At 45.0% G+C, this 14614-nt stretch overlaps 2 protein-coding genes across 2 annotated transcripts; both read right to left on the reverse strand.

Annotated features, from left to right (window-relative positions):
* Positions 1-483: 483 nt before the first annotated feature.
* LOC128736609 (ER degradation-enhancing alpha-mannosidase-like protein 2) lies at positions 484-12480 on the reverse strand. The gene is made up of 2 exons (XM_053831101.1): positions 12322-12480; positions 484-2899 (listed from the first exon to the last, which is right to left on the reverse strand). The coding sequence occupies exons 1-2, from the start codon at positions 12438-12440 to the stop codon at positions 559-561; spliced, it is 2460 nt and encodes an 819-aa protein (XP_053687076.1). The 5' UTR covers positions 12441-12480; the 3' UTR covers positions 484-558.
* Positions 12481-12975: 495 nt separating this feature from the next.
* Positions 12976-14437, reverse strand: LOC128743908 (RNA-binding protein NOB1). The gene is made up of 2 exons (XM_053840605.1): positions 14319-14437; positions 12976-14257 (listed from the first exon to the last, which is right to left on the reverse strand). The coding sequence occupies exons 1-2, from the start codon at positions 14379-14381 to the stop codon at positions 13025-13027; spliced, it is 1296 nt and encodes a 431-aa protein (XP_053696580.1). The 5' UTR covers positions 14382-14437; the 3' UTR covers positions 12976-13024.
* Positions 14438-14614: the final 177 nt, after the last annotated feature.

A 14614-nucleotide genomic window follows, 5' to 3' on the forward strand; every position in this document is an offset into this window, starting at 1 on the left:
GAAAACCTGATTCGGCGGACATCATAGTAGTAGAACCAGGGAAGTCGCTGGAATAGTTAAAAAAGTTACCAAACGAGGTGACAGACGTAATAGCAAGCTGAACGTAAAGGGTAAAACTACGAATAACACACCACAAGACGGAAGTGTTGGTAGTTAGCAACCGTAAGTTAGCCTAAAGGGCGAAGATTATCACGTCCGCCTCATGGCAATGCGTGTCACGACCGTGTTCAGAACTATTTCTTCAGAAGTGGTCTACGTGAAAGCCGGGATAATTCCAATAGACATCATATTGGTGGAAGACGGTATAAGCGGATCGATACCAGAGGAATTCGATAACAGACTGACAGAAACAGACAGTAAATGGCACCGTACAGTGAATGGCGGTCAAGGATCATCTTAGAAATCCATTATTTATAGTCATATAATAATATAGTCATATTTAGGCCAGTCATCATTCCAAATTAAAACATATCTACCTATCGTTTAACGTTTCTTTTTTTTCTCAGTCAAGTCTACGCGAATTTTCAATAAATACCGTTCCCGTATTTATTTCCCGTTTCAGAAAAACTCCCCCAGCAGCGTAATCCGCTGCAGGAATGGTTGCGCCTTACACGTCAGCAGCGCGTAATTGGCAGCCCAGCTACTGTTCCGCTGATGGCCGCTTTCCCTAATCCGGTTGAGCAACGTTTCCGGTTCAAATTTCGTCTTCTGATAGACCTTTGTTTTAAACATATTCTGCACGAACTCAGCGATAGTGTTGTTAAGACCCTGCGCGGTTCTCTGCTGTTGTTGGTGCTGCTGCTGCTGCAGTTGTTGCTGTTGATTATAATGCTCTCCGGACACCGTCGGAGGAACTACCCCCGAACCGGTTAGACCCGCATCGTTGGAACTGTTTTCGGAGAAGAACTTTTTCGCCGGATTTACATCTTCCTCTTCCTCATCAGGTACCTGGCCACTTGCCGCTTGATCCGGCGGAGCCGGAACTGCAGTCCCCACTCCTGTGTTTTCCTCCGTTGGGTCTGAATCTTTTTCCTGTTGCTGACTGTCGTTGACTTTCATCTGCGCGGTTGAACTTTTGTCGTCCGGATCGCGGGCGGACGTTGTGAGCTTAACGGTTGTCATCCGTTCCGTATCGTCCGTTGCCGTTGGCGTGGGTGTAATCGGCCCTTCGGCCGATGGTTTGTCCACGGGCACTATCAGGCTGTCGTCTTCTTTTTGGGTGGTTTGGTTTTGGTCGTTTTTGGCAGCCGATTCGGATTGTTGTTTTTTCAGTGATTCCTGTGCCCGATTGAAGGCTTCCTCGAGTCGTTTCTTCGTCAGGGCTTGTCGGGCTTCAGCCAGTTTGGCACCTAGTTCCTCCAGTACGGCCGCTGGAATGGCGTCTTCGAGCTGAGTTTCGACTACGGAAATGTTTTCCATTGTCGGTTTTTCCGGGGGTTTCACTTCCAGTGAAGCAGCTTCGCGCGTTCGGCTGAGATCCAGCCGATCACCGACGAACTTCTCTTTGCTGTAGTCTGCGAACAGATTTTGATGTGGCAGCTCGTGGCAGCAACGAAGCATAGAAGGATCGATAGGATGCGCTTCGGTGTTGAAAATGTATCCGCCTGCATCAATGATGCACTCCCCGTGTGGGGTATTGATAACGGTTCCCACCCGTCCGTCGTTGTGAATGAAATTATCCGGATCGAACAGCAGATACAGATACTTTGTGGTTTCCGCCAGGAAGAACGATTCCATTCGATCTTCTTTGTGATGATCGCGAACGTTTTTGATTGTGGCGTATCCGCAGGGTGTCTTGGCACTGTGCTCTATGCTGCGAAGAATGTCTTCGCCCACTTCAAGCAAATAAGGATCACCAGTTGCTCGGTACAGATACATGACCGATTCAATCAGTTCTGGTCGAAGCGGATAGTTTTCCCGATTAGTTCCAGCCTCTGCATTTGGAATGTTGTAAAATTCTGGCAGGAACCCGTACTGCTTCCACACTGTGTGGTAATTGTGTAACGTTTTCATGGCCACGCTTGTATCGCCAAAAAGGCTTAGAACACCAGGCCAGTAAGCTTCCAGTGATTGAAACACTGGCAGGGTAACTTGCCCTTTATTCATACTAACCCAAACGTGCCAATCATCTCGCTTCAAATACTTATCGATAGCCTTTCGACCTTCATTGAACATATGCATTAGATCTGGTTTATTAAGCATGATCGCACCCTTAACTAAGTATTCATAGTACGAATCTACCCCAGCGCCAATCCCTGCGTCTTGTGCCGTCCATCTACCCGTTTGCACGTCAATATGGTTACCAAACAACCCTATGGAAGAACGATAATTATACAGAGCATACAATGCATTCAAAGCCACCTCTTCGTAAATTGGATCGCCGGTTAAACGACTCAACGCTCCAAACTCTACAATGAACGTTCCTATTCCGGCCGTACAAGTAACGCTGGTTTCCCCGTACGGAACACCATACTTGAGATTAACCGTACCGTAAGGCATCCCAGTTCTCGTATCAAACGCCGGTAGCAACCGCTTGGCCACATCCTCGGCCAACCTCAGCAGAGGCCCACTGCATGGCCATCCCGGCTCCAACTCAACACCCGCCTTATGACTCATCAAGTGTGCACTGATCAGCCCTCCCACGATGCGAATATTGGTCTCGAACACCGACACGTTGATGTCGCTGTCGAACGACTTACCCTCGAGCAGTTTAACGACCCGTCGAAATTCCGAATAATTACCCATTACGGCCAGGGTATCCAGCGCGTCGACCAGCGTCAGCGAATAGCTACCCCAAGTGTCCACGCCGTCACAGGACAGCGGCCGCAGCTCGTCGTACTTGCTGGCGTAATGCAGATAACCATCGTACGCGTGCTGGAACATCGCTCGGACTTCCTCCCTGTGAAAAAAAACAAAGAAATAAAAAAGTTCATTGTGTTATCATGGGGTCTCAGTAGGCGTGCATTTCGATGTTTTTCTGAAGCTGAAATTCGATTTCAATTTTGGCACAAAATTACACATAACACAGGAATAACACAGGAGATTAAATAAAACTCGACTGTTGTTCTACCGGACTATGCGCTTCGGATGACCGCTCTTTACAGCTGGCACAAGTTGTGCTGTGTGGCAAGCTTCAGGCTGCGAAAGCAATATATTTTTGAATAAATTTTTACATTTAGATTAAGTAGTTGCTCACAAATGTTGGTCTTCCAATTAGTTATAAGTAGAACAATTTTATTTAGGATCTAATTTAGGTAAATTTTTATCAACTTCATTCAATGACACGTCCTTTCTGCTCGCTGCTCATCGAATGGTATGGAATATTCTCCTCGGCGGATGTAGTTTTGGTGTCAGTGGGTATTTTTCAACCTCCTCCCCCACGTTACAATGATCACCGAAACCCTAGGGCCCAGTTTTACCGACTTGTGTCACATCCAAAATTGCTAACCTTGAGACTGGTCTTCTAATAAGATCACTGTTTGTTTGAACAAATGTCTGACGAATTCGACCGTCATGCCCCGTATAGAACTTGGAAATTCGACCTCGTACCCAGCCGTTTCTTCCAGCGTCGGAATCCAGTGGCAGGTACGTTAATGGCTAGGAGTTGACGATTCCTGATGCCTCTATCGCCAACGTGAGTAAGCCTTCATCATTCAATTGCTGTCCCCCATCAGCTGCTTCTATCGCCAACTCCACGGAAAGAACCATCAGTTCCCACGATCCCCCCATGTGTGGGGAGTTCGGTGGGATGAATACCCATTACGCAAATGTGTTGGTGAAGGTTACTGTCATCGTTCCGTGCATTTTCCGCATCTGCTCTCGTAGTACCCCGTTATCTTCTTGGAAGTTCGTCCAGTTGTCAGAGTGGATTTCCAGAGGCGCTCGTCGACGGCTTACAAATCGACGTATACTCAGAGTACAGGATTCAGTTGAGAGTGTATGCACAACTTCTACGTGTACGGCACAGATTGTCAAGTATGGGATTTGGTATTCCTTGCAACATTCGTTGTCTATATTCTGCTATCCCTTTCGTGTCCGTCGGTTATTTTCAACCGAGTTCTCCGGAATCCGGAGTCCTCGTAGGATTCTCGGCTCGTCAAGCATGGGTAACAACTGATAAATGCTGCTGCATCTGCCTAGAGGTTCTTGTGATTCAACCGGAAGTTGTTGAATCTGTTTCAACACATCAATCTCAGCCGAAAAGACTTCTCGTCTGTACTGACCGAATTAAGTACTCCAAGACATGAGTTAGCTCCGTTTGTGTGAGCCTACCGAATGTCAGTTGTTTTCGATTTACATGCAGCGTGTGCTATGAAACGATGAATTTGGAAAACCTTTTAAAATTGATCACTAACTGGGGTTTAGCTTCTTCTCGATGCACGAATATAAAGCGTAGCTCCTGGTTAATGTTTTCAGGTCGTGGCTCAAAGTTGGCTGGCCATTGGTCTACGTTGCACTATACAAACCTGGGACCCCCGAACCATTCACTGTCGGGCTTGAGCTCTGGTCCTTTTCCCCATTTGGTTGCGGTATCTGCTATATTCATCTGCTATATTCAGCTCCATTCATCTGTGGTAGTTTCGGTCAAAATTTCTCCAATACGCACGGCCACGAACGACGTTCATAGGAATTAAGCCACGATAGTACGGTAGTCGAGTCCGACCAGAATTCATGCGACCACAAATATGTGTAGTTCAACGTGCGGATAACGGCTAACAGTTGCTCCCGGGAAGTAGCAACGCGGAATTGCCCTGCACTGTGAATGTAGATAGCAAGCCGATGGGGTCAAAGAAGCTCGTTTAACATTTGAAGACTTGCCGCTTGGTAGACAATGCTCCCATAGATATCACTGTTTGAATTTCCGGCTGCATCAACGTCGAAAATCCAAGAAGATCCTCCTGTGGATGCCAGAGCAGTCCCTGGTGGGACCACCTTTGCTGTTGATTGCCCAAGCCTCTTGCATAGCTCTTGCTGCCTGTTTAGTGCTTATAAATCTCTCCAACGAATCGTCAACGTAGTGGTTCCTCACTATGCACTCCACTGCCCAAGGGCATTTCTCGGCAAACTTCATCGCATTTTGGTTTTTCACGAATTGGGCGGACACAGGCGAACATTTTAACTCAAATGATAGCAATGTTAATGAAAAACACTTCAGGAGCTTCGGACGGATTGCTTCTCCAGAAGAATCGCTGAGCACGACGGTCCACTTTACGAATCAGAGTTTGGTGGAACATCTCCGCTATGCCGGCTGTTACAGCAACCGCGAACTGTCGATAACGAAACAAACCTGCAGGTAGCGAATCTAACTGATCCGGGCCTTTCAGAAGCATGTCATCCAGACTTATTCGGATTGAACACCACTCCTGGGTAGTGACAGGTTCCACACCCGCTTAGTGTCAGCGCGCTCCAGATCTTGGACTTAACGAACGTATTTAACATAATCGAATCGCCACAGCAACACACTTTCGTATTTATCTCCTACTTTCATTCATTTATTCATTGTCCAGTAGCTTAAGACATAAATCTTTTAAAAATTTGCTACCTCCGATTACCCAACAGTTATTATACAATTTTACAACTTAATTAATTAACTATCTTGGTATTACAACTACATTATCAGGATTATTCCCTCTAATTCAAAATAAAATTAGTCTACTCGGTTCCAAAAGTCGATGCAGCCTCTCTTGAAATTTGCTTCCGACGATAAACGCTTAACGACGGGCGGTAACGAATTCCATTTTACCACGCCTCGAATGAACAAAGAATTTGCGTAGATTGTTGTGTTATCGGCTGGAACCACCAAATTCTTCAAACGGGATCCACAGGTTTGGATAAGCCTCCGATGAAGAGTACTAGGAGACTGTATTTTTAACAGATTCCTCAGGTAAACGCATGACCGATAAGCATTGTAAAGGGCACCCAATGAGGTTCTGCTGAAAGTGACCCACATGATCATAGCGACTCAATCCGTACACAAATCTCACGCGACAGTTTAATGCGACACGCAGACGATTTGAGGAGCTTGCGCTGGGACGAATGCGCATCGGGACATCGTCAAACAGGAAATGCGGCAGTATCAGGGATTTGAACAGATTCAGTTTGGTGGCAATCGGTGCGGAGAGTGTGCAGCAGTACAACGTTCGTAGACTAGCATAAATCTTTTCGCATTGCTGCGCTATCAGGCCATCCCACTGCAAATCATTTTGGAAGATAAAACCTAGGTTGCTGGGGGCCATCCATATACCACGTGGACAGCTTAGAGGGGGGAGGGTATGAAAATGTCCACGCTTGTCCACAGAAGGGGGGGAGGGGGTATGGAAAATGTCCACGTGGACAAGTTTTTTTTTCGTGCAATAGAAATTAGAAACAGCAATATAGAATTAATTATCCATATTAGCAAGTTTTATATTCTACGTAAACACATGAACCGAGCATTACGAGAACACGTATCTGGCATAAATCTTGTTGAAAAGATTAAGCCTGCGTTAGTACACAGTTATTGATTGCCTAGCCTGATATTTGATATAATGCAATAATAAACAAAATGTATTATGTTTTTACAGGTCTTGACTTCTTTGGGAAATGATAAAGGTGACGGAAGAATCCACGAATATTTACCAGTCACGTGACTCATTTATCACTTAGGTCGCGCTTGCACCAAATGATTACATTTTACCTCAAAATCAAATGCAGCTCGCCAAAAAAAGGGCTTCCATGGACAACCTATTTCCAAAAGGATTCGCCTTCAGAAAATTTTACGAATCACATTGCGTCGGCAAGATCTTGTGTTGCGTTGAAGTAGACGGCCAAGCTGAGATGTTCTGGTCAAAGATACTCTGGGCAGAGACTCTACGACGTCGACTTGCGATGAATAGAGCTTTACTCTAGGCTGGATTCACAAGAAGTTCATTTCGTCGTGACCAATCCGCAACTCGTTTCAGATCAGCATTCACCATTCTGACTAATTCGCGCGAACAAGGGCCAAGCTTACCGACATAGAGCTGCACATCGTCGGCATACGATACATTTGAATAGAACAGTACTGTATCACCGTGTACGTTAAGAGAAGTTGTTGACGCTGGAGTTTCTGCTTGCCCCCCGTATATGCACCAGCCTAGGGGGGTTTTTACTGCTACTGAATCATTTACTCCGCCGTCGCGTGGTTTCAGCGGAACGGTTAATCTTATGTTGTCGATTTCTACCAATAAGCGTGGGGCTGCCGGTTTGTAGCTTTGAACAAGAATTCCCCGGACTTCCACACTGGGATTTGTTTTCTACACGCGACACATTGCCCGTACATTTTAGGCATAGTGGGCATAGGTATTGCTTCGCACCATCAACTCCCAACTGCTTCACCAATCCATCTTCGATCAACGAGTTGGACGAACCATCATCTAAGAAACCATAAGTGCAAATGCTTCTGCCTCCTCCAGTATACTTACTTATTCAGCCGAGAGCCGGGGTAGCTCTTGCCGTATCAAGAATTCCTCTCTATTGTACTCGGTCCTGGGCTACTCGTCGCCAATTCGTTGCGCGTCTCGACACACGCAAGTCGGCTTTAACCTGGTCGAGCCATCATGCCCCTCTATTGCTGGTGCCGGTGGGGTTCTTGAAGAGAACGGATTTCACTACACAGTCGTCCGGCATCCTTGCGACGTGGCCGGCCCACCGTAGTCTCCCAACTTCCGCCAGGTGTACGATGGGAATCTCTCCAAGCAGTGCCTGTAGCTCGTATTTCATACGTGACCGCCACTCTCCGCTTTTCGTTTGTACTCCGCCAAAAATAGTCCGCAACACCTTTCGTTCAAAAACGGCAAGTGCACGTATGTCTTCCGTAAGCAAAGTTACTGTTTCAAGTCCGTAGAGGACTTCCGGTCTTATTAGCGTTTTGTACATCGTTAGCTTTGTGCGGCGGCGTATGCTCCTTGATCGAAACGTCTTGCGAAAGAAAAAGTAGGTTCGATTTCCAGCTTGAATGCGTCGTTGGATCTCCTTACTCGTATTATTGTCGGCGGTGACCAGAGATCCCAAATATACGAACCCATCAACCACTTCCAGTTCATCGCCGTCAATAGTCACTGTCCGTGGGAGGCAAACGTTACTATCTCCGGAGCCTCTTCCTACCATATATTTGGTTTTCAACGCATTAATTTGTAACCCTATCCTCCTAGCCTTCGTTTTTAGTCTGGTGTAGATTACCTCCGTCGTCCCACGGTTTCTAGTAATGATGTCGAGGTCGTCTGCCAAAGCTAGGAGTTGGTTACTCTTACTGAAGATCGTTCCCCTCGTTTCAATGCCCGCTCGCCGGATCACACCTTCAATAGCGATATTGAATAACATACAGGACAGTCCATCCTCTTGCCGTAACCCTCTGCGCGATTCGAAAGGGCTTCAGAGTGTCCCCGAAACGCGCACGTAGCACATCACTCCCATAAAGCCCGCCTGATACTGCCCTACGAATTCTCTTGCTATTGGGGATAGACGACGCAACAAAATCTGGGAGAGCACCTTGTAGGCGGCGTTGACCAGCGTAATGCCGCGGTAGTTACAGCAGTCTAGCCGGTCGCTCTTTTTGTAGATGGGACAGACTACGCCTTCCATCCACTCCTCCGGTAGTTTCTCTTCTTCCCAAATCCTTGAAATAAGCCAGTGAAGTGCCGTTACTAGCTGTTCTTGGCCATTTTTGTAGAGTTCTACCGTGAGTCGGTCCTTTCCGGCGGCTCTATTATTCTTCAGCAGACCGATCGGGAGCCGGTACGCTGTTGTCGTTTGTAGGTACTCCGAGGTTAACTTCCATTGCGTCTCCTGCTGCTATATCGCCGTTGAGGTGTTCATCGAAAAACTGCGTCAACCACCTCGCGCTCGTTTGTGATAAGATTCCCTCCCTCGTCCCTACACATGTCAGGATTAGGTGTGTGGGCCTTGCGAGTTTGGTTCACCTCGTAAAACTTGCGGGTATCATTAGCCCGGAATAGTTGTTCAACTATTCACGATCTCTGTCCTCCTTCTGGCGCTTTTTCCTTCTCAGGATCGTGGTCAACTCATTCCTCGCTCGTCGATACTTGGCCAAATTGTCTCTCGTGGATATGCTCAGATAGTTTTCCCAAGCTCTTTTTTCCTCTCTATCGCTTCTTGGCATTCCCCATCAAACCAATCATTTCGTGCACTCGAGGTTTCCACACCTAGCACCGCGGTTGCGGCCTCGTTGATGGCCGAGCGTACCCTACTCCATCCGTTTTCGAGGTTCGAAGCATCTAGCTCCACAGAGAAAGGCAAAGCTTCATCCAGTACGCGCGCGTAGTTTTTGGCAGTTCGCGGGTTGTCTAGTTGCCGAATGTTTAGCCGAGGAGGGCGACTTTGTCGTGAGGTATAAACCGTCGATAGTTTTGAGCGCACATGTACTGCTACTAGGTAGTGGCAGAGTCGATATCCGCACTCCGTAGGGAGCGTACGTTGGTGATGTTCGAGAAAAACCGGCCCTCGATGAGAACATGGTCAGTTTGGTTCGAGTTTCGTTGGTCAGGTGATCTCCAGGTGGCCTTGTGGAAATCTTTGTGGGGAAAGAAGGTGCTTTTGATCACCAAGCCTCGGGAAGCCGCAAAGTTGATGCATCGCTGGCCATTATCGTTCGTGTCGGTGTGCAGGCTATGGGGCCCGATCACCGGTCTATACATTGCTTCCCTGTCAACCTGGGCGCTCCCCTTGATGTCCTGTCGTGAGCAGCTGTCGTACGTTGCCTCCAGCTGCGCATAGAACGCTTCCTTCTCGTTGTCAAGTCTACCTTTGTGTGGACAATGCACGTTTATGATATAGTTGAAGAAACGGCGTTTTATCCTCAACACGCACATCCTCTCGTTGATCGCCTCCTCCAATATGGGCACAGGAATAATCCTGACGTAAAACGACGGTTGGCCATTCTGGTGCATATGGTACTCTGCTGAGGGTACCACTGAACAAAATATAACAGTAGGTGGTGTCGATACTGGCATCCGTTTACACTGCATACTGCAGCAGGGACGTCTGCCCATTCAGGCAATTCCGGCAAATACCTTGCTGTTGTACGAATGAGAACGAACTACAGTTGCATTTCGAATTTGGCAACAAATGCGTGCCAAAATCGAAACCGTGCCAAAATCGAGATCATTTTTTAATATGAAAAAATTGAATGAAGGTGCGTTAGAAATTGAGTAAATGTATGAGTAATCAACGATTGCAACCTTTTTATGTTTACAAAATCCGCCAATAGCTATCCGTGCGGTGCAAGTAAGTTTTTGTCGACCTGCGGCAACAAAAATATAATTGTTCGAGACCGCAAACTTTTTTTCATGAACACACTTAGGGCAATATTTTTTCGTCATTTAAAGTATGTATGCGGAAACTGACTGATATTTAAGCATATTGTCGGAAGTAAAATATTTTGTGTTGCCAAAAACGAATACATTTGTTGCCAAAATCGAGGCATGCCAAATTCGAAATCCTACTGTACTACTCGATTTTGTCGGCGTCACCCGTTCCGGATCAAACGCTGTCGCGAGTCACTCGAGTAACCTTGAGTACAACCGCGGTTTAGCTGACGATTCGTCAAGCCAGCAAGCATGCCTGACAAAGGCTCAAGGCTGAGAAGGCAATTCCTCGTTGGTACACTCAGCGTTCGCGTGGATACCTCCTTCTCTATCGGTATACGGCCTAAGTTTCCACCGGGATTGGTTAACAGGTCATTGCTAGTATTCCGGCCGTTACCACCAGAAGGCAGGGATAGAAGTTATTGGGTAGAAAGCTAAAGACCACGTACCTTAGCCATTCACCAACTCAAATTCAAATACTTCAAAGAAAATTTGTCAGAAAACTCCAAATTAATCACAGTAGGCGTATTAACCAATGTTTTTTGCTGCCACTTGACTTCCATTTTGGTAATGTAAAAGTTCGTAAATATCAAATATTACAAATTCGAGCAATAAGGAAGTGAAAATTTAATGCGGGAAACCTGTAAAGTGCAAGTGCAAGTGAGGGAGTGCAAACAAGTGAGTGGAATAAAATATTTAATGGTATTCCTAATTATTGAACTTGTGGTCAAGGCGATAAAAAGTTCAATAATTGAATTATTACACAACCATTTCACTCTTGAAAGGTTTAATTCTCTATAAATCTTAGCGTTTGAATATACATGTTTAAAAAACATTTTTAATCTATCCGCATGTTGATAGATTATACCTACTGATGAATACGTTCAAATTTGAGAACTGAGCATTTCCATAAAGTATATGAAGCGATTCATTGAAAAATCGTGAAAGTTTAATTTGTGTAATATAAACACTGTTTTGTCTAAAATCAATACATAGGCTGTGAACCATTTCGCGAAATTTTTAACTTTTTGGTTAAAATTTGACAGTTCGATGGTTTTTCGAAAATAACCCTGCTCGGGAGCATGGTTAGTTTTGACCTGAGAGAGATTCGCGAAGAGGAAAAATTCTAACGTCAAATGCAGCCAGTACGATCTGTCAAATGCAGCCAGTCGTTATCGTTGTCCCAAAATGGAAAAGTATTGTTAATTCTCATAAGTTTTCTGCCGGTGTTTTTGTGAAAAACACATTCGGAATTGAATTAGTCTTGTTTGTCTCAATTGTTAATTAAGTTTTTTGCAAAAACTGAAATGCCTGTGTGACAATTAACACCAAAATATGTTATTATAAAATACACACTTCACACGTCCAATGAGATGTTCACGCACAAGTTTCATTTATTTGCCCGAAAATGAAAGCAAACGTAATAGGAAGAAGAAGAACAGCCAAAGCATAAGAAAAAGAAGACCGTCTCCGCGACTCTCTCTCAGGTTTTGACCAAGGTTTTGACAGTTCGATGGTTCGCTTCAGAGCCAATGAGATATTCACAGGTGAGGAAGAGAGCTTCGACGTGTTTCACTGATTTTTCGTTGGATTTTTTTTGCATTGGTATGGATGCTTATCGCATAATAAATTTGTTCAAACAACCCGGGTTGAAATGAGATGAATTTTATCTATCAAATAAAAGCAAATCAACATCAAAAATTCATCCAATTTTAACTCGAACAGAATAAACAATATTTTCATCCTCACCTTATAGGCTCTCATTGAACAAAAAAAAAACTATCAATACGTCAAATATGAAATGGTTCGCATTCTGAACTGATTTTAACCACTCGAGGAGAAATAACCATCAAACTGTCAAATTTTAACTAAAAAGTTAAAAATTTCGCGAAATGGTTCACAGCCATAAAATCCAAAGCCATTGTACCAAAAATATAAATGCACAGCTTCGAGGTAAACGAAATAAACCTATTCTTACCGCAGTCGAATCATGTCCTCCTTGGTGTACTTTCGTAGTCCGGATGCATCTTGCACTAGGAAGCAGCACAAAAATCCAATCACAATTGCACTTTCTAGCAGGATAAATCGTATTTTCATTTCAATTTTTTACCGGAAAAATTTCCGATCGAAGGGGTCTTTCTAATCGACCTAACGCCAACACAACACGATCGATCGATAGAATAATGAATGAAAATAAAACAGCTGGAGAAACGTCAACAAGCGAATGAGAAAAGCAAAACAAAAACGGCCGAAAATCGAAAACGAGAGTAGCAAAACAAAGAGTTTGCTCATTCCGATACTGCGCAGCTGTATAGCAAATGCCTCGAATCGAGCGCCACAGGCGACTAATTCACGAACTAACACGGTTCTAAAGTTCAATTCAATTCATTACAACTTTTCAACAAAAAGTCTTGTGAAAACGATGCTTTTTAGCTTGCAAAATATATTTTTTGGTTTTGGTAAAAACTGACAAACAGCTAAAATCACCTTGTTTTTTCTGAATAAGCAATAAAATGGCTTGACGTGATAATAACTTGATTAACCTACTTTTATAACAAAAATTAGATTCAAAAAATGGCCTTTCTGGATTTTGTAAGATTGTAAAATAAATAATAAATGTTTTTCCATTATTAAACGCATATATATTTTCCACCCTCTTTAGTAATCTAACCGTGATGAGTTCACTTTTTATAACCCCTTCTGTGGTTATCGTACTCATAGTTTTGCATCCACTGCTTCAGGTTCGACTTTCCACGAAGCACCGCGGAACGGGAATCGACATCGCGCATCACGAACGGTGAGTAACCGGCCGTATAGTCATCGCCCAGTGCATTCGTCTTCGCTCGGGCTTTGGAGGAAATTCTCTGCTGCGGCAGTGGTTGATCCTCGAACAGCAACGGATTGGCCGAGTGCTTCCCACCCTGGAAACCGGCCACTGGCCGGTTCTTGTGCCGTGCCGTCAGTGGTCTTCGTGCGTTAATGTGGATAATCTGCTTGCCATTTTCGTCCAAACTAACTGCGACCTTCTTCAGCGTTCGATTGCCACACTTCGGACAGAACACCTTTGTCGAGTCGGATGTCGTTTTGAAACAAGCGTAACACCGAAGGATGTACGTTCTGGTGTGTTTGATGACCCTTCCGTCCAGAGCAGCAACGTGCAAACCGATCTGCTTCAGAATATTTTGCATCGCAAAATCGGTTGTCATACAAGCGACTGGCGATGGATTTTCTTCCAGAAAATCCGTGCCAAAGTCACGCTTTACGTCTTTGATATTGGACGGAGTTATCCAACCTTCATCATCATCATCATCTTGGTCTTCTACATTTGTATCATCCTCATCCTCATCATATTCTTCCTCTTCAGAAGACTCCTCCTCCTTCGACGTATCATTTTCTGTTGAAAGCTGAGTTTGTTCCAAACTCAGCTGATTAAGAATACCATCTTCTAAGTTGGTCACTTCTGCGGAGCTCAGCTCCGCGAATTTTTCCGCCAACTGTTGCTCTTCAACGGTAACTTCAACTTTTGTAACATCATCGACGGAATCTTCCTGCTGCTTTCCGTCGTCCTTTTTGCCACCATCGTAAAACCCTTGAACCTTTCCGGTTCCGCTAAGCTCAGCCGGTTTCCGAACGGATGCAACCGTAACTGCTGACGTTGGCTCCTGCCGGAGATGGTCGGTTCCTACGTATTCCTTCTCCAGCTGGTACGTAAGGGCTACTACCTTCAAATCGACCAGCGACAGTGTAGCAAAGTCGCCTGTCTTTTTGGCCACATTCGTTACCACCGTCAGCAGTTCCGAGTCGGGCTCCCGGACGGTCAGCTGGTACGGCAGTACCACTAACCTTTTGAGCTGTCGATCGTTTTTGATTTCGTCCAGCACTCCCTGCACGGTGTAGCACTTGTCAGCGAAATCCTGTTGATGGATGAAACTGGGTTAACTGTTGTTCACAGGCTAGAAACTAATCGAAGCTCACCTGCAGTTGAACATTTTTAATGAATGCGGACGTATCCACAACCAGATGTTCGAATTTGGACATTTTAAGTTGCTTTTGGGTGTAAAAATGAACTTTTTATAGGATCAACATCACGGCACGTGAAAAATACAAAAAGTGCAGATTTGAAAGGAAAACAAACTCGCTGACAGAACGCAGAACGCACGCACACAAACACAACGATCGTGTTTTATCTTTTATGGCAAAATGAACTAAAGCGGAAACCACGGTTTCAGGGTTGAAATTATAGCAATTTTAACCGAATTTGCACGGAAACT

Source organism: Sabethes cyaneus, chromosome 1 (genome assembly GCF_943734655.1).
Source record: "Sabethes cyaneus chromosome 1, idSabCyanKW18_F2, whole genome shotgun sequence".
Lineage (NCBI taxonomy): Eukaryota > Metazoa > Arthropoda > Insecta > Diptera > Culicidae > Sabethes > Sabethes cyaneus.

Coding starts and splice junctions, on each gene's coding strand:
- LOC128743908 (XM_053840605.1), bottom strand. CDS start 14,381: ATGTCCAAATTCGAACATCTGGTTGTGGATACGTCCGCATTCATTAAA. Junction 14,258..14,318: donor TTAAAAATGTTCAACTGCAG/GTGAGCTTCGAT, acceptor ATCCATCAACAG/GATTTCGCTGACAAGTGCTA.
- LOC128736609 (XM_053831101.1), bottom strand. CDS start 12,440: ATGAAAATACGATTTATCCTGCTAGAAAGTGCAATTGTGATTGGATTT. Junction 2,900..12,321: donor GAGGACATGATTCGACTGCG/GTAAGAATAGGT, acceptor TTTTTTTCACAG/GGAGGAAGTCCGAGCGATGT.